Genomic DNA, 25,409 nt, shown 5'->3' with positions numbered 1-25,409 from the left:
GCAGTAGAGATGTATGAAAATAGGATTATCATATTTGTAAACACAGTACAGGGGTAGCAGTAGTAATGAGTTTCCAAACTCCGCCTCCCTGACACCTGTCAGGTGTGGATCTTGAGGTCGCGTATGATTTGTTTATCAGCATCGTCCCCTGAGAGTATATTGTGATTTTTAGCCAAATGAGTTTTGAAGGCCACTCCTACCTCGACACCGGCTTGAGGGGGGATATGTAGTCTCTAACGGTTGTGTATGTTCGTCAGTACTGTTCCTGTAGTATATATAGTTGTGACTTCTCATACTCTGTATCAGTCCTTCGTCAATGGCTTGGAAATAAAGTCGAAACCGGTCAGGACCTACACCCCTTTCTTATTTTTCACCTGTGGTAGTGTGTGATAAATGAATCACGTACAAAAGTAATAATAATCATATATATATATATATATATATATATATATATATATATATATATATATATATATATAATATATATATATATATATATATATATATATATATATATATATATATATATATATATATATATATATATATATATATATATATATATATATATATATATATATATATATATATATATATATATATATATATATATATATATATATATATATATATATATATATATATATATATATATATATATATATAATATATATATATATATATATATATAATATATATATATATATATATATATATATATATATATATATATATATATATATATATAATATATATATATATATATATATATATATATATATATATATATATATATATATATATATATATATATATATATATATATATATATATATATATATACACATTCAGGCAGGAAGTATACAACAACAAGCAGGAGTCCAAAGCAGACGACAGTCAACAAAACAGTTGCATATTTATTGATAGAAACGTTTCGTGTTACTTAAACACATCATCAGTCTGTAAAATTGAAAAATACATATTAATTCTCAAATTCAAAAATAAAAGCTAAATTAAAAACAGCAGTTACATTCTTTAAAATTACTAAATATATAAAAAAGTAAAAAAGAAAGATTTTCTTTTTTCTCTTAGTCTACCTAATCAAAAGAAGGGGAAAGACGAAGTGAGACCACAAGCTCACGCATGCCCAGAGTACACTTAGGCCAAGTGCAAAGGAGAAGAAGACACGGAGTTTAGAAGAGGTGCATGACGTTTAATAAACAAAGACTCAAGGGTCATTAAGTAAGCCGATTGTTTGGTAGTTCCCAGGATGGAAAAATGTTTTTTATCAATATTAACCTTGCATTTCACGGCATGATTTCTAATACTAGAAAATTCGGGGTTAGTAATTCGTGAGCCAGTTCTGTAGCTCAACCCCAAGTGGCTGTAATAACTGACCTGCAACATTCTCTTTGTGAGCCAATATAACTACCAAGGCATCTTGGGCATTCAAATTTGTAAATAATATTGGACTTCATAAAGGTCTGTAGCTTGTCATATAATTAAAAAAGCTGCCAATCTTTAGTGGATTCATAGGTATTAAGTTTAGTTTTAGAAATCCAAACTCTTTTCAACGATTTGTTTGACTTTGGATCTAAGAAAGTCAGAGTGCATATATGGTATCAAGGCGTACATGGTCAGTTTCGGATCATTATATTTGACAATAGAGTCAGAAAAGTTACGTGCTAAAATCCTATTAACTATGTTATAAAAAGTCTTTTGGATAGGAATTTTTGGTGAAATATCCCAGTAAAAATTCAATTTCAGGTGGAAATTTACCCAGCTAGATGTATAACGAAGGGCTCTAAGAACTAGAGTCGTTATGGCATTAATTTTAAAAGAAAAATAATACGAACTATAAAAGTTACCTCCAAGGCCTGTATAAGTACTTTTTCTAAAAACTGATGTACTAAAATTATGGTCAAAGCGGGTGATTTTTACGTCTAAAAAAGCCAGTGTATTGTCAGTCTCCTGCTCAATAGTAAATCTAATGTTGGGATGTCTAGAGTTTGCGTAATCTAGAAAAGACTGACATTGCCAAGAATGTTTAAATAGGGCAAAAGTATCATCCACATATCTCCTATAGTAAAGGGGTTTAAAGGGTTTGGGACAATTGTTTAAAAACTCTTCTTCTAAATGTGCCACAAAAAAATTTGCGAAGAGAGAGCCCAATGGGGACCCCATAACAACTCCCTCGACCTGCAAGTAAAGTTGTTTGTTAAAAATAAAAGCAGTATCTTGCACTGCAAGTTCCAAGAGAGGCTTAAAAAGTTGTCTATTAAAACTGTGAAAGATAACACCACTCTCATAAAAAACTTTGTCCAGAATAATCTCAATAGTTTCAGAGACTGGCACATTTGTGAATAACGACTCGACATCTAAACTGGCCATATATAAATCACCATCCTGATGTACTATTTGTTGTTGGAAGTCAAAGCCATTTTTTTAGCGCAAACTGGGATATTGAGAAATCATTTAATAAGTGAACTAAATACTTAGAGATATTATAGGAAGGGCTATTATACGAAGACATAATTGGTCTGATGGGTATGCCATCCTTATGGATCTTAGGGAGCCCATACAAAATGCCAAATGATGACCCTGTAACAAACAGTTTTTGGAAGGTTTCTTCATTTAAGATGTTATCTTTCTTTAACTTTCTAAGGAATCTATTAATCTTATCTTCCCTTCTGTAGATTTCTAAGAAGCTAGGTTCTCCAATCTTCGTATAATAGCCCTTCCTATAATATCTCTAAGTATTTAGTTCACTTATTAAATGATTTCTCAATATCCCAGTTTGCGCTAAAAACTGGCTTTGACTTCCAACAACAAATAGTACATCAGGATGGTGATTTATATATGGCCAGTTTAGATGTCGAGTCGTTATTCACAAATGTGCCAGTCTCTGAAACTATTGAGATTATTCTGGACAAAGTTTTTTTATGAGAGTGGTGTTATCTTTCACGGTTTTAATAGACAACCTTTTAAGTCTCTCTTGGAACTTGCAGTGCAAGATTCTGTTTTTATTTTTAACAAACAACTTTACTTGCAGGTCGAGGGAGTTGCTATGGGGTCCCCATTGGGCCCTCTCTTCGCAAATTTTTTTATGGCACATTTAGAAGAAGAGTTTTTAAACAACTGTCCCGAACCCTTTAAACCCCTTTACTATAGGAGATATGTGGATGATACTTTTGCCCTATTTAAACATTCTTGGCAATGTCAGTCTTTTCTAGATTACGTGAACTCTAGACATCCCAACATTAGATTTACTATTGAGCAGGAGACTGACAATACACTGGCTTTTTTAGACGTAAAAATCACCCGCTTTGACCATAATTTTAGTACATCAGTTTTTAGAAAAAGTACTTATACAGGCCTTGGAGGTAACTTTTATAGTTCGTGTTATTTTTCTTTTAAAATTAATGCCATAACGACTCTAGTTCTTAGAGCCCTTCGTTATACATCTAGCTGGGTAAATTTCCACTCCGAAATTGAATTTTTACTGGGATATTTCACCAAAAATTCCTATCCAAAAAGACTTTTTTATAACATAGTTAATAGGATTTTAGCACGTAACTTTTCTGACTCTATTGTCAAATATAATGTTCCGAAACTGACCATGTACGCCTTGATACCATATATGCACTCTGACTTTCTTAGATCCAAAGTTAAACAAATCGTTGAAAAAGAGTTTGGATTTCTAAAACTAAACTTAATACCTATGAATCCACTAAAGATTGGCAGCTTTTTTAATTATAAGGACAAGCTACAGACCTTTATGAAGTCCAATATTATTTACAAATTTGAATGCCCAAGATGCCTTGGTAGTTATATTGGCTCGTCAAAGAGAATGTTGCAGGTCAGTTATTACAGCCACTTGGGGTTGAGCTACAGAACTGGCTCACGAATTACTAACCCCGAATTTTCTAGTATTAGAAATCATGCCGTGAAATGCAAGGTTAATATTGATAAAAAACATTTTTCCATCCTGGGAACTACCAAACAATCGGCTTACTTAATGACCCTTGAGTCTTTGTTTATTAAACGTCATGCACCTCTTCTAAACTCCGTGTCTTCTCCTTTGCACTTGGCCTAAGTGTACTCTGGGCATGCGTGAGCTTGTGGTCTCACTTGTCTTTTCCCCTTCTTTTGATTAGGTAGACTAAGAGAAAAAAAAATCTCCTTTCTTTTTTACTTTTTTATATATTTAGTAATTTTAAAGAATGTAACTGCTGTTTTTAATTTAGCTTTTATTTTTGAATTTGAGAATTAATATGTATTTTTCAATTTTACAGACTGATGATGTGTTTAAGTAACACGAAACGTTTCTATCAATAAATATGCAACTGTTTTGTTGACTGTCGTCTGCTTTGGACTCTGCTTGTTGTTATATATATATATATATATATATATATATATATATATATATATATATATATATATATATATATATATATATATATATATATATATCATACAAAATGTATATTTATATATATATATATATATATATATATATATATATATATATATATATATATATATATATATATATATATATATATATATATATATATATCAGGTTGCAGAGTGTAAAGGCATGCATGTCTCTTACAAAACCAAGTTTATTCTGCCAACGTTTCACATCTCATGATGCATCTTCAAGCCTGGAAAATTACAGGCAATAAATACTCAAAATGTTACTTATACAATGGGAAAAACTTCTTTAAAAATTTAAAAATTTTAAACATTTACAAATGCAAAAAATTAAAACAAGAACTCTAAAGGAACACCTACCAAGGCAAGAGCTAAAAAGTGACTGGAAAGAAAGGGAGAAAATAAACAAACGAAAGAAACCTATAACGAACGTGGAGAGTAAACAAACAGGCAGTTATACTATAAACAGTTGTGTGGACGATGATTGGGTGTTTAGTGTTGGTACACTAGTTTTTATGAAAAGCGACTCCAACACCATCAACTCGTCATCCTTACGGGCAGATCCAATAATTTTAAAATCAATTATATCCAAGCGGGTACCACAAATCATGGAATGGTTCCGAACATTGGATAGTTCGGGATTGGACAATGTGCAACCCGTCCTGAAGCTGACACCTTGGTGGGAGCAGAAACGGACATGAGAAGCCTCTAGTACATCAACGTAGGTTCCCAGACTACATCTGGGACAGGTATATTTATAGATAATGTTGGATGTCAAGGAAGGGCTCAGTCTGTCCTTCACTCTGAAAAAAGAACGGATATTTAGAGGATTTCGTGGAATCAACTTCAGATTTACAGCTGACAATTCATGATGAATTAAATTCATACATTTCTTTTTAAAACTTTTGTCCTGAAGGAAAGGGAACTTTGCATAAATACATAATTTGGGAACGGTATATGTGGGAATAGGTTGTTTCATTTTTGCGGTTAAGAGCTTATTAAGTACTCGATGGAAATAGTGGGATGGAAAACAATTGCTGAGAAAAAAATTAGCCAAGAACTCTACTTCTTTATGAAAGGCTGTCCAGCTGGAAGTCAGAGAATGCGCCTTGTGGAGGAGGGTAGAGAGAGAATTCAACTTAAAATTGAAATTACATGAAGTATAAAAATTGGTGCCCAAAGCTGTAAAAGTATTTTTCCTGTGAATGCTTGTTTGAAACCCATTATTTTCCCTGGTTATGCGTAAGTCAAGAAATGATAAAGAGTTACGAGTTTCTTTCTCAACTGTAAACCTAATATTGGGATGTTGGGCATTAATGAATTCTAAAAAGGAATCTGCATTAAAATCGCGTTTAAACAGGGCAAAGGTGTCGACCACATATCTTTTATAAAATAAAGGGTGGAAACTAAGGGGACAACTGTCAAATATTGTCTCCTCTCCTCCAGGGAGTTCATAAAAATATTGGCGAAGGTAGGACCTAAAGGGCTTCCCATTGCCATCCCCTCCACTTGTCTGAAACAAGAATCATTAAAAATAAAGACCGTGTCTCGCACGGCCAATTCTAAAAGTTGTTTAAGTAAGGTTCTTGTTTCAGACAGGTGGAGGGGATGGCAGTGGGAAGCCCATTAGGTCCTATCTTCGCCAATATTTTTATGAACTCCCTGGAGAAGACAGTATTTGACAATTGTCCCCTTAGCTTCCACCCTTTATTTTATAAAAGATATGTGGTCGACACCTTTGCCCTGTTTGAACGCGATTTTAATGCAGATTCCTTTTTAGAATTCATTAATGCCCAACATCCCAATATTAGGTTTACAGTTGAGAAAGAAACTCATAAATCTTTATCATTTCTTGACTTACGCATCACCAGGGAAAATAATGGGTTTCAAACCAGCATTCACAGGAAAAATACTTTTACAAGTTTGGGCACCAATTTTTATAGTTCATGTAATTTCAATTTTAAGTTGAATTCTCTCTCTACCCTCCTCCACAGGGCGTATTCTCTGACTTCCAGCTGGACAGCCTTTCATAAAGAAGTAAAGTTCTTGGCTAATTTTTTTCTCAACAATTGTTTTCCATCCCACTTTTTCCATCGAGTACTTAATAAGCTCTTAACCGCAAAAATGAAACAACCTATTCCCACATATACTGTTTCCAAATTATGTATTTATGCTAAGTTCCCTTTCCTTCAGGACAAAAGTTTAAAAAAAAAGAAATGTATGAATTTAATTCATCATGAATTGCCAGCTGTAAATCCGAAGTTGATTCCACGAAATCCTCTAAATATCCGTTCTTTTTTCAGAGTGAAGGACAGACTGAGCCCTTCCTTGACATCCAACATTATCTATAAATATACCTGTCCCAGATGTAGTCTGGGAACCTACGTTGGATGTACTAGGAGGCTTCTCAAGGTCCGTTTCTGCTCCCACCAAGGTGTCAGCTTCAGGACGGGTTGCACATTGTCCAATCCCGAACTATCCAACGTTCGGGACCATTCCAAGATTTGTGGTACCCGCTTGGATATAAATGATTTTAAAATTATTGGATCTGCCCGTAAGGACGAGGAGTTGATGGTGTTGGAGTCGCTTTTCATAAAAATTAATGTACCAACACTAAACACCCAATCGTCATCCACACAACTGTTTATAGTATAACTGCCTTTTTGTTTACTCTCCACGTTTGTTATAGGTTTCTTTCGTTTGTTTATTTTCTCCCTTTCTTTCCAGTCACTTTTTAGCTCTTGCCTTGGTAGGTGTTCCTTTCAAGTTCTTGTTTTAATTTTTTGTATTTGTAAATGTTTTAAATTTTTAAATTTTTAAAGAAGTTTTTCCCATTGTACAGTATAACTGACATTTTAAGTATTTATTGTCTGTAATTTTCCAGGCTTGAAGATGCATCATGTGATGTGAAATGTTGGCAGAATAAACTTGATCTTGTAAGAGACATGCATGCCTTTACCTCTTCAACCTGAGATATATATATATATATATATATATATATATATATATATATATATATATATATATATATATATATATATATATGGCAGGTGGTGGTGAGTGGGCCATCGGCACTGGAGCTGAGTGGACATCCTCCCCCTCCGACTGCTGCTGCATCACTGCGCAGACACATGAAATCGGTCTAGCCCATCAACGCGTTGGTGATGCGGCTGCGAGTTGAAAAACTGGTTTTTCAACACATCCGTTCAACACTGCGCGCATCATGATGCATAGTGTGTATAGGGCTTAAGAAGGACGCTAATTTGTCCTGCATTTTCGGTCTATCTAAAAAAAAAAAAATACTAAAAATGTAAAGAAATACAAATACATATACTAAAACAGTGAGAACTGATGGTCAAAATAACCATTGATTTTTTTTTTTCATTAGGCCCAATAATTTTATATAGTGGCTGTTGGCACAGTTAGGAACACTAGGCGTGGAGCCACAGTGTACTTGTATAAAGGCCAGTTTACACTGACGTTTGCGGCGCCGCATAACTTATGAGTAAATTTGAATATTAATTAATTTCAGTTCTTTATTCATACACTATTTGACATTTAAATACTCAAGTTATATATATATACACATACATAATACATTTTATATTTCAGCTCCTCAATAATCATGTTTAATTTAGGTTAAAAATTGGTGTTGGCAAAAAAAAAATTGTCCTTCTTTTTGGGAATTTGGAAATGGCCACCCTAGTTTGGGGGCATGCTTGTTTTGTGTAAAAAAAAATCAAAATTCCTTTCTCTATTTTCACTTGACTTCATCATAATACGAGCTTTACGTATTTATCGTTTATCGGTGTCAAAATAGCAGTAATATTTGTTCTTTCACGCCCAGTAGTTTTGATTAAAATACTTCCTCTCCAATTTTAGTTATAGTCGAGTTTCATCTATGTTACCGATGCACGATAATTTATAGTCATTAGCAGCTTGAACATTGTTTTCTCAGCTTCAGCTACAACTTGCAGCTTAAATTTAGCAGTATATTTCCTTGCCAATCTTTTATCCATACCGAATACAGGTATAATGTAAAAATATATCGGTTCTATTCTACTTAACTTCATTTGTACTATAACTATGGTAATTGTTTATTACCGTACGATGGTCGAAATACAAGCAAGTCAGCTGTTGTTATCCGATTTGGTCAAAAGCGAAACATCAGTTTCTCCTTCGGTTATTTGTGGCTGTACGCTTTTGCGCAAGAGTATAACGTTATTAATACTTTTATCATTCTCTTGTACCTTTTTAACCAGAAGATGGAATAAACAGATGGAGGAAAAGAAGCTGGTCTATTGTAATTTGGTCTCTCTCGCTGCCTTATTGCTGCTGCCTGCACCCGCAGAAAATTAAAATATATTTTCTAAATATTGCTGCATCGGTATTACTGTAATTGCATACCCCATTGAATTATCGTAAGGCAAATTATCGTAACTCAAGCACTACCGGGGTACCTGAGTAGTTTAATAGTTTTATCACTAAAAGTGCATTTAGTCATAAAAATTACGTGAAATACAGTAACTAGTGAATATTTCTCAGTGAAAAATACCGCAAATGAGCGAATTTTCAGTGAATAATGCGTATATCTGCTCCATAGAGAAATCCGTGAATAGGTGAGTCCGCAAATTGTGAGACCGCGAATACGGGGCTTTACTGTACAGCAAAGGTTTTTTATGATGTGGTTGGTGGCCGATCAGCATCAGTTGCGTGCCTCGGGCCGCAGTAAAAAAGAAAAATCAGCTGATTACGATATCATGACATCATATGTAATGAATATTTACAACTGCAGTGCACACGTTAAGATGAGATTATGAATGTGTAGTCGTATGCACCAGTCACCAATGTTTCAGTCCATGCCCACGATTAATGGTTTTTACAGGACAGCGACGTCTTTGAACACATAACGATTTATGCCTGACTTAGTTATGTCCCGTGCCGACATGTGTCGTGAAAATGCCTTTTCCTAATAATCTTGAAAATGTACAAAAGGAATTTATTAGAGAACAGTTACAAGAAGAACTTTTTTCTTTATTATTTTGTGAAGAATAACAAAAAGGAAAAAAAAGGGAGCCAAAATACACTACTGCGCATCCCTACTGCGTATGCTGTGGGATTGCCAAGTACATGGCGTACATCATACAGGATGGCGCATGTTGACATTGCTAGTTATGTCTGACGTAATCCAATGCTGACGCTGTCTCGTCAATTGTAATGACATTATGACACAGTTACGTCATGCGGCATGACATGGTGACTTTTGACAGTCATTGTGGCTCGACCGCATAGGTGCTGCGCAGCCTTGCACATACACCATCACTTGGTGGACATCGCCAGACTCAGCGACGCGGTTACAAATCATGCTGATTTGGTCGTACCTAGAGTGTAATTGCATTGTAATGAGCAAATTACGACGGTTGTGGTCTTGAATTGCCAATGTGTGACGTCGGCATTAGAGTGTTTTGGGATGGTGGTTTGGGATGTATATTTGTTTGAACTGATATTAATTGTTTTATTATGATAATTTAAGGTATATTTTTGTTTGAACTATTAAATTAGCCAGTGAACTTTTAAAATAGACAGTTATAAGTGTTTTAGTTTAAGGGGTACAGGGTATTTGGATTTGGCAGTTATAAACAGTTATAAGCATTTTTAGAGGGGATTTTGCATTACCCGTTGGGTTCTGGAACCAATCCTCCTGTTAAAGTAGGGGAGCACTGTATATCTGTTACACCGACTAGCATTCATTAATATTTCTTATGCATACATTGCAGTACTGTACTGCACATACATACATTACCAATGGATTGCTTGTGTGTGTGATAATACAGTGATTTGATCATAAACGCATAGTGTGAGCACCCTATTGGGTTTTATTTATGGCCGCATTTCAAGTAGCATACTTTTTTATTTACAGTAACTGGTTTTTCTCTGTAATGCTATGTTATTCTTAATTTCTCTGTATTCTGTAAGCTGTAGTAACTTTGTGTTTGCTCACATGTGGCAGGTAAGGTTAGGCTAGGATTTTGGGGTAACCTGGCATATGCTAATCAGGTTTTATTTCTGTTATTTGAATTTTGCAGTTGTGTACTGTCCTTCCTTCCCTTGTCCAAATAAAAAAAATTATGGTATAATAATGTATTTTGTATAGTGATAGTCATTTTACTAATTGATTATTAGGATACTAATTTGTTTATAGATGCCAGCTATGTTCATACAGCGCCAAAGATCGTTCACAGCTGACTGTTCATCTCAGGACCCATACAGGTAAGTGTTTAAGATAATGAGTCTAATTCTATATTGTGAAAATCATAAAATTTGTATAGATTATTTGTGCTTTATAGAAAAATAAAATATTTTGTAAAAGTTTTTTACAAACCCATTACAGTAATCCCTCAATTATCTGGAACTCAGAATTATCTAATACACCAGGACCAGGGATCAAGTTCCCAAAGGTATTTGATACATATTAATTTTTTTTAAAATGTAAAAAAACCTCTCCTGCCTTCACTCACACTTGACTGAGAAAGGGTTTTGCTCACACTGACTGAGAAAGGATTTTGGGGGGTGGGGGAGTCCTCAAGAAGTTTCCGTGGTGGGGCGATCGGATGGATGGCTTGGTGTCATCAGAGAGGAGGGAAACTAAGGCTGTGTAGAGGAAGGCTTGGAGAAGGGGCTGATTTGGAAGGTGGCCGGAGTTAGGGAGCAGTTTCAATGGCTGGGAAAGGGTAGGGATGCAGTGTTGGATGGGTGAAGAGGGCTAGGTAGACCTGACTGGATAGAGCTTCATTGGTTTCATGTTTTTATGTTTATGATACAGAGAGAGAGAGAGAGAGAAACAATAACCGAGGTATGTATTGTTTACATCGAAGTCTAAGTTCAGTAACACACTTGTTAATTTTTTATGTATATTTTATGATACATATTCCCAGTTCATTTTTTATATATATTTTATGATACATATTCCCATTTATATTTTTACTGTATTTTATATTTTTTTTATTTTTTCAAACCACAAGATAAATGCGGTCATGTGCATAGGCTACAGAAGAGAGATAGAGATATAATTGAGACATGTTTACATTAAAGTCAAAGTACAGTAACACACATCCTTTACTTTTTTATATATATTTTATGGTACAGTATTCTCATTTATATTTTTATTGCATTTTCTCATTTTTTATTCTTTCAAACCATTTAAACATACTGTACCCTAGTTATTGTTCTCTCTCTCTCTCTCTCTCTCTCTCTCTGCTGTATCTCAGTACTGTACATATCCTTAATAAAATATGAATTACTGTATCATAAACGTAAAAGCACTAAACCAAACAAACTCCAGGAATTTCACAACGCCGCCCAGTGAGTGAGCACATACGTATGTAGGTGTTGCCATTTTCTTGCTTTGCTTGATTTACTGTACCGTATTTCATTATGAGTTAATTGACTCTTAAGTATGATTATCACACATACCACAACAGTACACGAGAATATTTTATCAGTGTCAGTATTTCACCTAAAATGTGAATTTCATATGTAGGCAAGCAGAAACCAAACAGGCTGTAACAAATTCATGGACAGCATGGAATGAGTGTGCATATGATATACTGTACGTGCACAATTGCAATTATCTTTTGGTTTGTAAAAATAAAAAAAAATTAGGAAATACAATAAGAATATAAATGAGAACACTTTAGTATAAAATATCTCTACAGGAGCATTTAAACCATCCCTCACTGAAAGCATGCTTGTAGACACTGGTGAGATGCCTCTGGATGTTCAAATTCATTACCAACATCTGCTGGGTCGGAGCTGCTACAGATTTCAGAAGCTCCCCACATCCTTAACCAGCATTTGTATCCGAAATGAAAAGCATTGGTAATTTTATGCAAATCACTCCAAGCAACCACATCAATTTGCTGTTAAGCAAAATGTATAACCAGGCCATTCAGCATGCCAAGGATGGAGACTTTACCAGCTAGGTATTCAGCTAGCCCACCTGGAACCTTCCCGGGGTAAAATTCTGTAGATACAGTAATTCAACAAAATCAGAAATGCCCAGTGAGGCAATGAGATCGATACTTTTAGATCCTTCCTCTATTGGTCTTTCCTGTTGAAGAAAGAGCTGGAGATTATCACCTGTTGCATCTATTGTTACAGCAGAACTGCATGCAATTTTAAAGGCCTTAAAGGAAACCTTAACTCAGAATGGAAATAGTTTTACAATATGTTGTGCTCAAGAAGTGTTCTTCAGTCTTTAGAATATTTTAACTCTTCACATACACTGATTTTAGAAATATTGGAATGGCTGTTGCCAGGGAAAAGAAGAGGTAAAGCGGTAAATTTTTGCTGGCTGCCTCCCCATTTTGGGGTGATTTGGAACAAGCAAACTGACCAAATTGCTAAGTCAGTAGTCACCTCCCCAGAGCCAAGGAAATGCACCTCTCCAGAACCAAGGAAATGCCTACTACCATAGGAATCTATTTTCTCTTGTAGGTCAGGAAATTAAAAACCTTTGTCAGTCCCCTTGGGAAAATATTAAAAAAATGTCCAGTAGGCTATTACATCATCAGTATCTCCTTGGTCATATCCCTATATGCCAAGGAGACTAGAAACAATTTTGTGCAGGCTAAGGATAGGACATACAAGATTCACTCATATGCTGTGTCAGGTGAAAACTATATATTCTATGGCAACTGTATTGTGGTCTTCACTGTAAGATGTCTGCTAGTCGAATGCCCCGGTCTTTGGGATCTAAGGCATAGGTTCCTCTCTTGGGGACGTGCCAGAGATGGACATTTTATTCTCGCTACAATTCTTGGGGATGATTGTAATGTAGAGAAGTTGTGCATCTTTGTTATGGAGATGAGCCACCTCAGCTTATTTTAAATCATACATATACAGGAGGTGTGTATGTATGGAAAGTATATACTGTATTAACATACATGATTATATATATATTATATATATATATATATATATATATATATATATATATATATATATATATATATATATATATATATATATATATATATATATATATATATATATATATATATATATAAAATCATATGTTCATATATATATATATATATATATATATATATATATATATATATATATATATATATATATAAATCATCAACATACAATCATATATGGAATAGAAATAATATATAAAAATCATGACAATCACGTGTGGAACAGAAATAAATTTCTGACTCCAGGTCTCTCAGGTGGAAAGCAAGGGCATTATCCACTAGGCCATACAAGTCTAAAAGAAGTTGGAACCTGAGAGCAACTGCACCAAGGAATTACCTGGGCAAGCTAACTGCTTGCATACCAGCGAGTTTTCCCCAACTTCCGACTCAGCAATGACCCAATAGACATCATTTCATTGAATTATCCTTCTGAGTGAATAAGATAGAAATCATCAACACACAATCACGTGTGGAACAGAAATAAATTTCTGACTCACGCCGGGATCGAACCCAGGTCTCTCAGGTGGAAAGCAAGGCGTTATCCACTGGGCCATACAAGTCTAAAAAAGTTGGAACCTGAGAGCAACTGCACCAGGAATTACCTGGGCAAGCTAACTGCTTGCATACCAGCGAAGTTTTCCCAACTTCCCGACTCAGCAATGACCCAATAGACATCATTTCATTCGAATTATCCCTTCTGAGTGAATAAGATAGAAATCATCAACACACAATCACGTGTGGAACAGAAATAAATTTCTGACTCACGTCGGGATGAACCCAGGTCTCTCAGGTGGAAAGCAAGGGCGTTATCCACTAGGCCATACAAGTCTAAAGAAGTTGGAACCTGAGAGCAACTGCCCAGGAATTACCTGGGCAAGCTAACTGCTTGCATACCAGTGAGATTTTCCCCAACTTCCCGACTCAGCAATGACCCAATAGACATCATTTCATTCGAATTATCCTTCTGAGTGAATAAGATAGAAATCATCAAACACAATCACGTGTGGAACGAAATAAATTTCTGACTCACGTGGGATCGAACCAGGTCTCAGGTGGAAAGCAAGGGGCGTTATCACTGGGGTTGGATCGGCGTGTCGGATTTCTGTTCCACAACGTTCTTAATGTTGATGATTTCTATCTTATTCACTCAGAAGGGATAATTCGAATGAAATGATGTCTATTGGGTCATTGCTGAGTCGGGAAGTTGGGGAAAATCGCTGGTATGCAAGCAGTTAGCTTGCCCAGGTAATTCTTTGGGTGCAGTTGCTCTCAGGTTCCAACTTCTTTTAGACTTGTATGGTTCAGTGGATAACGCCTTGCTTTCCACCTGAGAGACCTGATTCGATCCCGACGTGAGTCAGAAATTTATTTCTGTTCCACACGTGATTGTGTGTTGATGATTTCTATCTTATTCACTCAGAAGGGATAATTCGAATGAAATGATGTCTATTGGGTCATTGCTGAGTCGGAAGTTGGGGAAAACTCTGGTATGCAAGCAGTTAGCTTGCCCAGGTAATTCCTGGGTGCAGTTGCTCAGGTTCCAACTTCTTTAGACTTGTATGGCCTAGTGGATAACGCCCCTTGCTTTCCACTTGAGAGACCTGTTCGATCCCAAGTGAGTCAGAATTTATATATATATATATATATATATATATATATATATATATATATATATATATATATATATATATATATATATATATATATATATATATATATATATTATTTATTATTTATTATATATATATGTATAAATATAGTATATTATATATATATATATATATATATATATATATATATATATATATATATATATATATATATATATATATATATATATATATATATATATATATATATATATATATATATATATTATAACTTACAAGAAGTCGCTGAACAACGCACTTCCCCCCACCTAATTTGCCCCTTGTTTAGTGATAGTAGCGTTTGACCTAGATATCAGAGGAAAGTTATCAACATTTCGATCTGTCCTTCTTTTACCTGGAACAGATATTGCAATGACACGGATAAAAAAGGGCAAAGAGAGGAGACTGAATGCTGCTTCCTAAGCAGCTTAGCCCAACTAAGCTACTTAAAACAACCTTTCTAAAGGCAAATTAAGCTGCCTGAATTGTCTTTATCCGCAGGAAACCTGGGAAGAGGCACCCGATCGCTGACCACCTGGCAAATGACACTTCGTTTGCACACGGCCCAGCTATCAGCAGAAGTGCACACGGCACGACATGGCCGCAGCCTTAAAAGAGCAGTAAGCAGTTAGTCTTGTGAGGAGTAGACGTGCAGTAGTAGAAGGGGGCCGGTAGCCACACACGCGGGCAGGTGATACATTTGCTGAGAGACTATTCTTCCGACTCCAAACGACAGTCATCCTTGAGGGACAGCGTGCATCGTCAGTGTGATCATCCCTCATCATCCTTTGCCAGAGACCAGCTTCCCCAAGGTAAAGTACGAGTAAAGACTTTTCAGTCACGACAGTTTGCCCTTTAGAAAGTTTGGAGTGCCAGTATTTCACCTCTGTCCTTGTGCCAGTTTATCCAGTGCCATTTTCAATGTCCTGTGTTCAAGTGTAAAGTGGTCATTCATTTCTCGAGTCCTTGGCACCCTCAGTGCAGACTCGAGACATATTCTTTGTTAAATTGTTCCTTTACTGGCGTGTAATGTGTAAATCTATCTTGCAGAGGGACCTATTCGCAGTGGACTCATCTTGGACTGTGCCTTGCCCTTAGTCAAGACTCCAGTAGAAGGATCTTCAGGCGTTGCAAGCCCTTTATCAGTTTACTTATCCACTTTCCCTTCAAATGCTTTCTTTTGTAAATATAATTCTTTAATTTATCCCAAGTGTTTACCTAACATTTCCTTATGAAGTAGAGCCTTCAACTCCTAAATTCACCCCTTTTTCTTTGTTTTTTACGATTTCCCTTTACGTAAGTCAGAACTCCAATGCCAATTAAATAAAGTTTCCGTTGCCGACCTGTAAAAATACCACAAACCCAGGGAAATAGGTAAAAATGGCGACCTGGCCATAGATCTCGTTTAGCAGTTGCACGTTCCCCTCTATTGTTGCTTCATTGCATTTGCAACTCGCCAGATCAGCCATTAGCAAAGCTAAGCTGGGTGCAAGACAAATTCCGAACCTGTTACCAAGAACACAGACCAAGAGAGTTCCTCGTAAGTAATTTGTTTATCTTAGCAAAATTTTTCTTACAATCATGACTGTTCTGTTCCTAGGAATTAGGAATAGGGACGCTTGTATTTACTGAGAGAAGAGAACCGCCATATTAGATTCGTTAATGCATGCCTTTCAGGATAGGTAGTTAGGAAATAACCAGTGCTAACCTTCTTTGCTTCGAGGAATAGTGCAAAATTCCTGTGTGTTAAAATCTTTGCCATATTGTTTGCTTCGAGGAATAGTGCGAAATTCCTCCGTGTTAAATTTTACTTTGCATTTCAGATTAGCAAATTATTTAGGCACGAATAAATTCCCAGGTGGGACAAGACGAAATCAGCTCACATTGCTCTCTCTCAGAATAGCTAGAATTTAAACTCGAATTAGGGGTTGGGAAGGCGAAATTTGAATTCCGCTTCTTGGGAAAATTACGAGGTCATTTTTACTGTTATCCTCTCATCACGGGAAATTCCCGGAGTCCACACAGAATCTAAAAATAACTCCGGTGAGTGTCAGACGACCTTCACCCCCCCGCCCCCTGCCCACGTGTGTACCCTCCTTTTCATTCATTCCCAAGCAGTATGTTTTAGAATTGTCCCTACTCGAGACACTCTCAGCAAAATTTTTTGTGGGTTTTATCCCGTTAGTAATTTCTAAGTCCTAAGATACAAATCGTATTTTCAAGTCCTACGAGACTAACCCAATTTCTCAGTCCTAAGGGACGGATCACAATTCAAGTCTTAAGAGACTCCACTAAAATTCTACATTGCACAAGGCGAGAATTTCTCAACCAAGTTCCAAGTCTTAAGAGACTCCACTAAAAATTCTACGTCGCACGAGGCGAGAATTTCCCAACCAAATTCCAAGTCTTAAGAGACTCCATTAAAAATTCTACGTCACCCAAGGCGAGAATTTCTAATTCCTACGGGAAAACCCAAAATCAAGTCCTTTTGAGACCATATATTAGTGTATTTCACACACATCTAACCCCTTACGGGACTGATCATTCCAGTTCGTTAGAACAACGCCTTAATTTCACACTACAGCCGGCCAAGTCCGAGCGTGACATAAAATCCAGTTACGTCTTCCGAGACGCATAGTAAAATTCATTCGCCATGAACAACCACGTCTTACTCAGACATATTAAACTTTAACAAAGTCTCCTCAGACCTACTGATCAGTTGTCTTATTCAGACAAATCCATTCTGCAGTCTGAACAATTGAGTGTTTCAGATTCCTGCAATTGAGTCTTTTCAGACAACCTGAGTCTTACTCAGACATATTTGATTTGCAAGAGGGTGCAGTCCATATAACCATTATTTCAAGATGGCTACTGCCAGAGCTCAACAAAATGAGGACTTCAAATTCTACATGTTCGCTGGAAAGGACATGGGACTATTAGGGCAAGCTCTGAGAGACTGGGTTCAAGAGAGAGTGGACAATGCCAAGGCAGAAAGAGAGCTAGAACGTCAAGAGCAGGAGAAAGAAAGAATCACCCAAGAGAAAAGAGAGGAGTTAGAACATCAAGAGTGGGAGAAAGAATCACCCAAGAGAAACAAAAGGAGAGAGAATGGGAAGAACGAGAGAAAGAACAAATCGCCCAAGAGAAACGAGAGGAGAGAGAATGGGAAGAACGAGAGAAAGAATGAAACGCCCAAGAGAAACGCGAGGAGAAGGATAGAGAGGAGCGAGAGCAACAGCGCGCTCATGACCTCCAGATGTTAGAACGACAGAACACCACTCCCCCTCCTGCGGTGGGAATGAGTGCTCTCGGCCAGGCTCACTTGTTCATGCTAAAATGAACAGAGTCCGAACCTGAAGTGTGGCTTGAGAGGGCCGAACGAGTCCTGGAGTGCTGCACCCTCTCCCCTGCGGAACTCTCCCTTGTTCTTACTAAATTCCTGGGAGGGAAGGCGCTCATTGCCTACCATGCCCTTTCGGCAGAGGATAGGGGAAACTGGGAAGCCGTACGCCAAGCGGTTATGAAGGAGTATGAGATTACCCCAGAGCGGTGGAGGAGACGTTGGAGGGAGCATCCAAGAGAAGCAGGCCAGACTTGGTCTGATTGGGCGTACCATTCTGAGCAGGCATTAGCCAAATGGCTCGAGTCCGAAGGAGCCACTAGCGCTGCTGAGGTACTCGAGAGATTTAAATTTGAGCATTTCCTGCACTACGCCCCTCCTGCCCTCGCCACTCATATAGCGGAAAAAGCCCCAGCAACACTCACCGAGTGTTGCCGGATAGCAGAAATGTGGGAGACTCACCACCCTCAGGAAGGATCCATGGGGCGGAAGGTAAATCCCCTGCCCCTCCTCGGAGGATCAAATTCCCATAAGAATGGGAACTCGGGCAAGCCCCTAACTTGCCATTATTGCAAAAAGCAGTGCCGAAGCAAGAAAACAGCGCCTCTTTCTCCCGGACAACCACCCAATAACTCGTCTGCACCCTCCACAGGGGCAGCTCGGAAAGACTTTAGCCAAACCTTTTGCACGACGTGCAAGGTTTATGGCCATTCTCCCTCGTGGACAAAATGCCCTAACAATAATAAATCATATACTCCCGCCGTTGCGTTGGCCGTCACAAATTCCAAGTCCTTGGGCCCTCCCACCAAAGGCCCCATATATGTGACCCCTCCCCGAGGCAGCTACCCAGCGTGCCGAGTGAAGGCATTCGATGACTTGGGTGCGCAAATCTCCCTCATACGCAGGGAAGAGTTCCCTATGGAGCCATCGTCAATAGACAAAAACTCGTCACGATCGAGGGAGTAAATCAATTTAAAATGATACTCCCTACGGTCCAATTGAGAGTCACAAGACCTCATCAATCAAAAATTTGCAATCTTGCAGTAGCAAGCTATCTCCCCGGAGGCTATGACATCATCCTGGGACAGGACTTTCAGTCCCCACAGAAATCACGACACTCCAGGGGTCCACATTCCCCAACTCATTCCTCAGGCGTGAGTAATCCTCCCCCGCTTCTCCCTCAGTCAAGACTGGCGACCCTTGGGTACCATGAGGACGTGCAGTCCCTACCAGTGCCACCTGAGTACAGTGTACAGTGGCCCCCTCGATCAGTTCCCAATCCAATTCCAGTGCCTGGCCCTGCCTCATGTCAGTGCCAGGTCCCCAATCAGATTTCCCTCCCAGAGATGCCCAATCCCTGCCAGTGCCACTTGCATGCACCGAGCAGTGCCAAGCTCCGTCCGTCCTGACCAATGAGCACAAGAAACCTCTGATAGTGCCTGACTCTGCCTTAGTGCCAGCGCCAGAGCACAACCCCGATCTCCATTCAAGGGATCCAACTCAGGACCCCCTCTCTTCTCCCGGCCTGGCACTGCTACCAGCGTCAGTAAGAGAGACGGTTCCTCTCTACCACAGCAGAAGTTCACCTAAAGGTGCAGCCTCGCAACCTGTGCCTGAGCTGGTCATTGATACCTGTGAGCCTCTCACGCCGCCCCCGACCGCCTCCTCTCTGCCTCAGTCCGTCGCTGACACAATCGCGAGTCAGGGTTCTGCCATCTCTCACTTGGCCGATGAACTCCAAGAGCTGTGACGGATCATGGTAGAACTAGCGTCGAAAACTCCTGTGTCAGCTGTCGCAGCAGCTGGCCCAGGTGGCACTCCATGCCGCCCTCCGGTCTCAGGCCCTCCGATTCCCCTGGCCGAGGAAGACTGTCCAAGTAGGAGAGGTTCGCGGCGGAATCACCACGGGTGTGGGAAATTCCAGGTAGTCTGCAAAGAGCTCTAGAGCTCACCTGGCACCTGTGCCACCATTTCATCTTTCGAAGGCCTTGGCACCTCTAATCCAGAAGAGGATGTCAAGGCCCTCCACTATCTTCTTCTGTTCCTCTGGAACTTCTATCCCTTATCGCTCTCTATCAATCTTTTCTTAAATTATCACCACAAGAGGCAATTAAATTATCACCACAAGAGGCAATTAAATACGGGATACCATTCCCCTCAAAATGCATAAATCATTGAGAATAACAGAGTGGGAAGTGGCATGCCCTTGCGCCCCTACCTTGGCACAGGGCATGCGTGTCAGCTCTTCCTGAAGGAGTCGTGCCCTTTGGGTTACCTTTTCTAGCCCTGGAGCCGAGAGATAGTCTGGGCCATAATTTATAGGTGAAGGACGATAAATTCCCGCCTAACACAATAAATACCTCACTCTATTACCATTGGCTCTTCTGCCAACATCATTTACTCTTTTATTTATTTATTTATTTTTCTGTTTTTAATGAATCGCGAGTCATAAACTCCTGCCTATGTGATTTTTAATGCCACCCTTGTAAAATCCGAGAGAAGTGTTCCGCCTTTAGTACGCGGTCATGCTTTCATTCGTAACATCCTGTTCATTTTTCCTTTTGTTTTTTTTTCCCTTCCTTCTAAGAACTCTATTTGTCCCAGACCCCTCGTCTTTTGTCTGCTTATCTCGTCATAACATTGAGTGAGTATCTATTTATAGCCTGTACCCGAGTATGGGCAGTGGACACATAAAATTAGCATGGTTTAAAGTTAGAGCATTAAAACGCGCGAATATTCTCGCTCGGCCACAGCTGTCAAAATCCTCAGTTTAAGTGTCAGCCGTCAACTGTCGAGTTGGCGATGCATCGAACTATTAGCTAAGGAGTTACCAATGCGAATTGTGTACATCATTACAATATCATGTAAAGGGGATGTCATTTACAAAAATAAACGCTGTGTTATCATTTACACCAAGGCATACTAACCGCATGCCTTGTTTATTTAATATTGAGGAACTTATATGTAAATTAACTCTTAAATTTTGTCACCTGCCTCAACATTGTGTCCTCGTACTCTTAAAGTAACGTATACCTTAAATCTGAGGAAATTAATGGGCCATGTTAAAGTAATTTATTATTAATGTGCTGGAAGTATATAAAGTGAAGCTTCTTACCATTTTGTGTGGGGATAAAGTAAAGTAAAAGCTTTTCCATTTCTTGTTGAGAGGAGAGTAAAGTAAAACAGCTGTGCTGACTTCTTGAATATCAACATACAAGCCCGAATGAAGGCTCGCATGTTATCTTCCGTGGGGAGCTATTATAACTTACAAGAAGTTGCTGCACAGCACGCCTCCCCCCCCCCACCTAATTTGCCCTTTGTTTAGTGAGAGTAGCGCTTGACCTAGATATCAGAGCAAAGTTATCAACATTTCGATCTGTCCTTCTTTTACCTGGAACAGATATTGAGATGACACGGATAAAAAAGGGCAAAGAGAGGAGACTGACTGCTGCTCCCTAAGCAGCTTAGCCCAACTAAGCTGCTTAAAACAACCTTTCTAAAGGCAAATTAAACTGCCTGAATTGTCTTTATCCGCAGGAAACCTGGGAAGAGGCACCCGATCGCTGACCACCTGGCAAATGACACATCGTTTGCACACGGCCCAGCTATCAGCAGAAGTGCACACGGCACGACATGGCCGCAGCCTTAAAAGGGCAGTAAGCAGTTAGTCTTGTGAGGAGTAGACGCGCAGTAGCAGAAGGGGGCTGGTAGCCACACACGTGGGCGGGTGATACATTTGCTGAGAGACTATTCTTCCGACTCCAAACGACAGTCATCCTTGAGGGACAGCGTGCATCGTCGGTGTGATCGTCCCTCATCATCCTTCGCCAGAGACCAGCTTCCCCAAGGTAAAGTACGAGTAAAGACTTTTCAGTCACGAAAGTTTGCCCTTTAGAAAGTTTGGAGTGCCAGTATTTCACCTCTGTCCTTGTGCCAGTTTATCCAGTGCCATTTTCAATGTCCTGTGTTCAAGTGTAAAGTGGTCATTCATTCCTCGAGTCCTTGGCACCCTCAGTGCAGACTCGAGACATATTCTGTGTTAAATTGTTCCTTTACTGGCTTGTAATGTGTAAATCTCTCTTGCGGAGGGACCTATTCACGGTGGACTCATCTTGGACTGTGCCTTGCCCTTAGTCAAGACTCCAGTAGAAGGATCTTCAGGCGTTGCAAGCCCTTTATCAGTTTACTTATCCATTTTCCTTCTAATGCTTTCTTTTGTAAATATAATTCTTTAATTTATCCCCAAGTGTTTACCTAAGTGTTTACCTAACATTTCCTCATGAAGTCCAGAGCCAATTAAATAAGCTCCTAAATTACACCCCTTTTTCTTTGTTTTTACGATTTATATATTACGGAAGTCAGAACTCCAATGCCAATTAAATAAAGTTTCTGTTGCCAGCCTCTCGAAAAAAAATAATAAAACCAGGGAAATACACATTGAAAATATATATATATAAAAAAATATCAAATTATGATTATATATATATATATATATATATATATATATATATATATATATATATATATATATATATATATATATATGTGTGTGTGTGTGTGTGTGTTATGACCCTATTCCAAGGTCAATTAGGGTCATAATCTCTTACTTCATGTTTTAAGAACAACGTCATATCATCTTAGGCTGCCCATTCACTAGCGATTGAATCTTTCAGCATATCGTTGTGTGAGTGTTGGTTCTCGAGTCTCATTGCAGGGTCTAATTACTACAATCGATAGTTTGTTCAGATCTAAACGAGGCCATTTAGAGACAGATGTAATTTGCTTCTGCTGGAAATGCTGGTTTGACGCTAGGTGAGTCAACTTGGTCAGTCACTATATCGGAAGCCTCATTATTTTGTGTTTGAAAATGAAAAGTGGAAGAGAAAATGTATGATATTTGGGTGGACAAAGTTTTCGGGGTGAATTTATTGAACTTTTATAAGAGTCATCCATGCTTTTGGAGTGTAAAGAGTAAAATGTATTCGAATAGAAACGCTAAAAACAAGGCTTACAAAGTTCTAATAGAAAAACTTAAAGAAAAGTCTCCTGAAGCCAATAAAGACATGGTCACTACAAAAATCAACAATATGCACAGTGTGTTTCGAAAGGAACTGAAAAAGGTTGAGGCCTCCAAGAAATCTGGTACAGGAACTGATGAGGTGTATGAACCATCTCTATGGTATTATGATCTTCTATCATGTATAAAGGATTCAGAAGCACCACGTCCTTCTGTGTCTAATGTGTAAGAGGTAAGGGAAATTAATATACATTGCATTATTATGTTTAATGAACAGAACCTATTAATTGAAACCATGACAATTTATATATTATATTAATAAAACCAAACGTTTTAAGGCAATACCAATGTGAAATATAATTATACACAAAGTTATCTTGAAATATTTGATATTTAATATTCATAAACCAGAAAACCACAATCATTATAATGTTCAGATACAAAATATATTTCAAACCATCTCTGATTGCCAGTGTACTGCACCTTCACCAATGAAATAGTTTAGAAACATTTCTCACCTTTTTTTGCATCTCAAGTGTCGTGTCCATTTCCATCGAGTAATAATGATGCATAATAATCAGAGGGCAAATCCTCTGACATATCAGGAATTTTAGCACGACGCTGTATATAATTTTGCAACAAACGGCACATCATTATAACCTTTTCTATGTTTTCTAATTTCAAATTAATTGGAGCTGAAAATATTAAAAAAACTGCTCGCAATCTTCCGAATGCAGTCTCGACTACACTGCAAGCTCTGCACAGTCTATAGTTGAATATTCTTTTCTGTTCATTAAGCTGGTTTTGAGCATAAGATTTTAAAAAATTTTCTTTCATCGAAAAAGCTTCATCTCCTATAAACACAAAAGGTAAAGGTTCCGGCGAGGCTGATGGAGGGGCAGCATAGGGTACTGAAAGACTGCCTTTGGCTAATTTTTCACCAAATTTTGTTTTTTCAATAACACCCCCATCAGATATTCTTTCATTCATTCCAAAATCACACATGATAAATTCACCTTTTGCATTGACACCTTTTGCATTGACGACTGCCAGCAATACTAGGCTATGATACCCTTTATAATTATAAAAATAGGAGCCTGCATCTTTTGATGGCGTGATGGCTATATGTTTCCCATCAACAGCTTCTAAACAATTCAGGAATTGACACATCTCACGGAAATCTTCGGCAATCGCAATCCATTCTTGGTGTGTATCAGGAAACTAGAAATAACAATATTTTGTCGTAAAAAATAACCCATAAAGTTATCCTCCTCCTCATCGTCGTCTCTTCTTGTCTCTCTCCTTTTTCTTAAGTGCAATGGTATAAAGGCCGTTATTATGGAGAGGTTCCGTCCTAGGTGTTAACTGCTCTACTGCTGAGATTGAAATGACATGTATACGAAGATCTGATCGTAGTGTGAGTGTTCACCCATACAATTTCAAAGCCCCGCCCACTACGATCTCATTTCTCAATCAAATCGCTAAGATTCTCCTGGTAGCAATAGCCGGCACTGGGTCAGCACATTCTTTCTCTCTTGTCGACTCCTCTCAGTGAATCTATCTTCAAACAAAGGCCTACTGGAATAAAACGCCGAGATACAAAACTAGACTTTATTTGCAAACTTAATGAAGGTATTTCAGCAAAAGCTACAGTCATGAAATGGAGTGACTCACACTCCCTAGAAATGGAAATTATAACTAGAGGAAATTCAGATTCACACTCAGTCAAATTAATGATTCTAGACCTACCGATACTAGTGACTAACACCCTGGTCACCAAACTAAATAAAAAGGTCATAATTATTTTAGCCCAAAATAAATGTCATAGATTGTGTTAAGAGAACACCACTTCCAAAATATTCGTCCTCACAGGATGAACCCAGAATTTCTGTTAAAAGAAACATATAATACATTAAAACCTGGAGTGGTGTTTAAAGAAATCATCATTCAAAACTGAAAAATGCAGAGGAGTTTCACTGCAA

At 38.0% G+C, this 25,409-nt stretch overlaps 1 protein-coding gene across 1 annotated transcript in view; it reads left to right on the top strand.

The window, feature by feature from the left end:
• Positions 1–25,409, top strand: part of LOC136825227 (uncharacterized) — a 595,353-nt gene that overhangs the window by 363,536 nt on the left and 206,408 nt on the right. Inside the window, exon 13 of the mRNA XM_067081250.1 lies at positions 10,640–10,707. Coding sequence (XP_066937351.1) covers positions 10,640–10,707 — 68 coding nt within the window. The remainder of the gene's footprint in view (positions 1–10,639; positions 10,708–25,409) is intronic.

This window comes from Macrobrachium rosenbergii, chromosome 37 (genome assembly GCF_040412425.1).
Source record: "Macrobrachium rosenbergii isolate ZJJX-2024 chromosome 37, ASM4041242v1, whole genome shotgun sequence".
Taxonomy (NCBI): domain Eukaryota; kingdom Metazoa; phylum Arthropoda; class Malacostraca; order Decapoda; family Palaemonidae; genus Macrobrachium; species Macrobrachium rosenbergii.
Note: the sequence above shows the minus strand (reverse complement) of the source record. Positions and strands in the feature narration are given on the sequence as shown.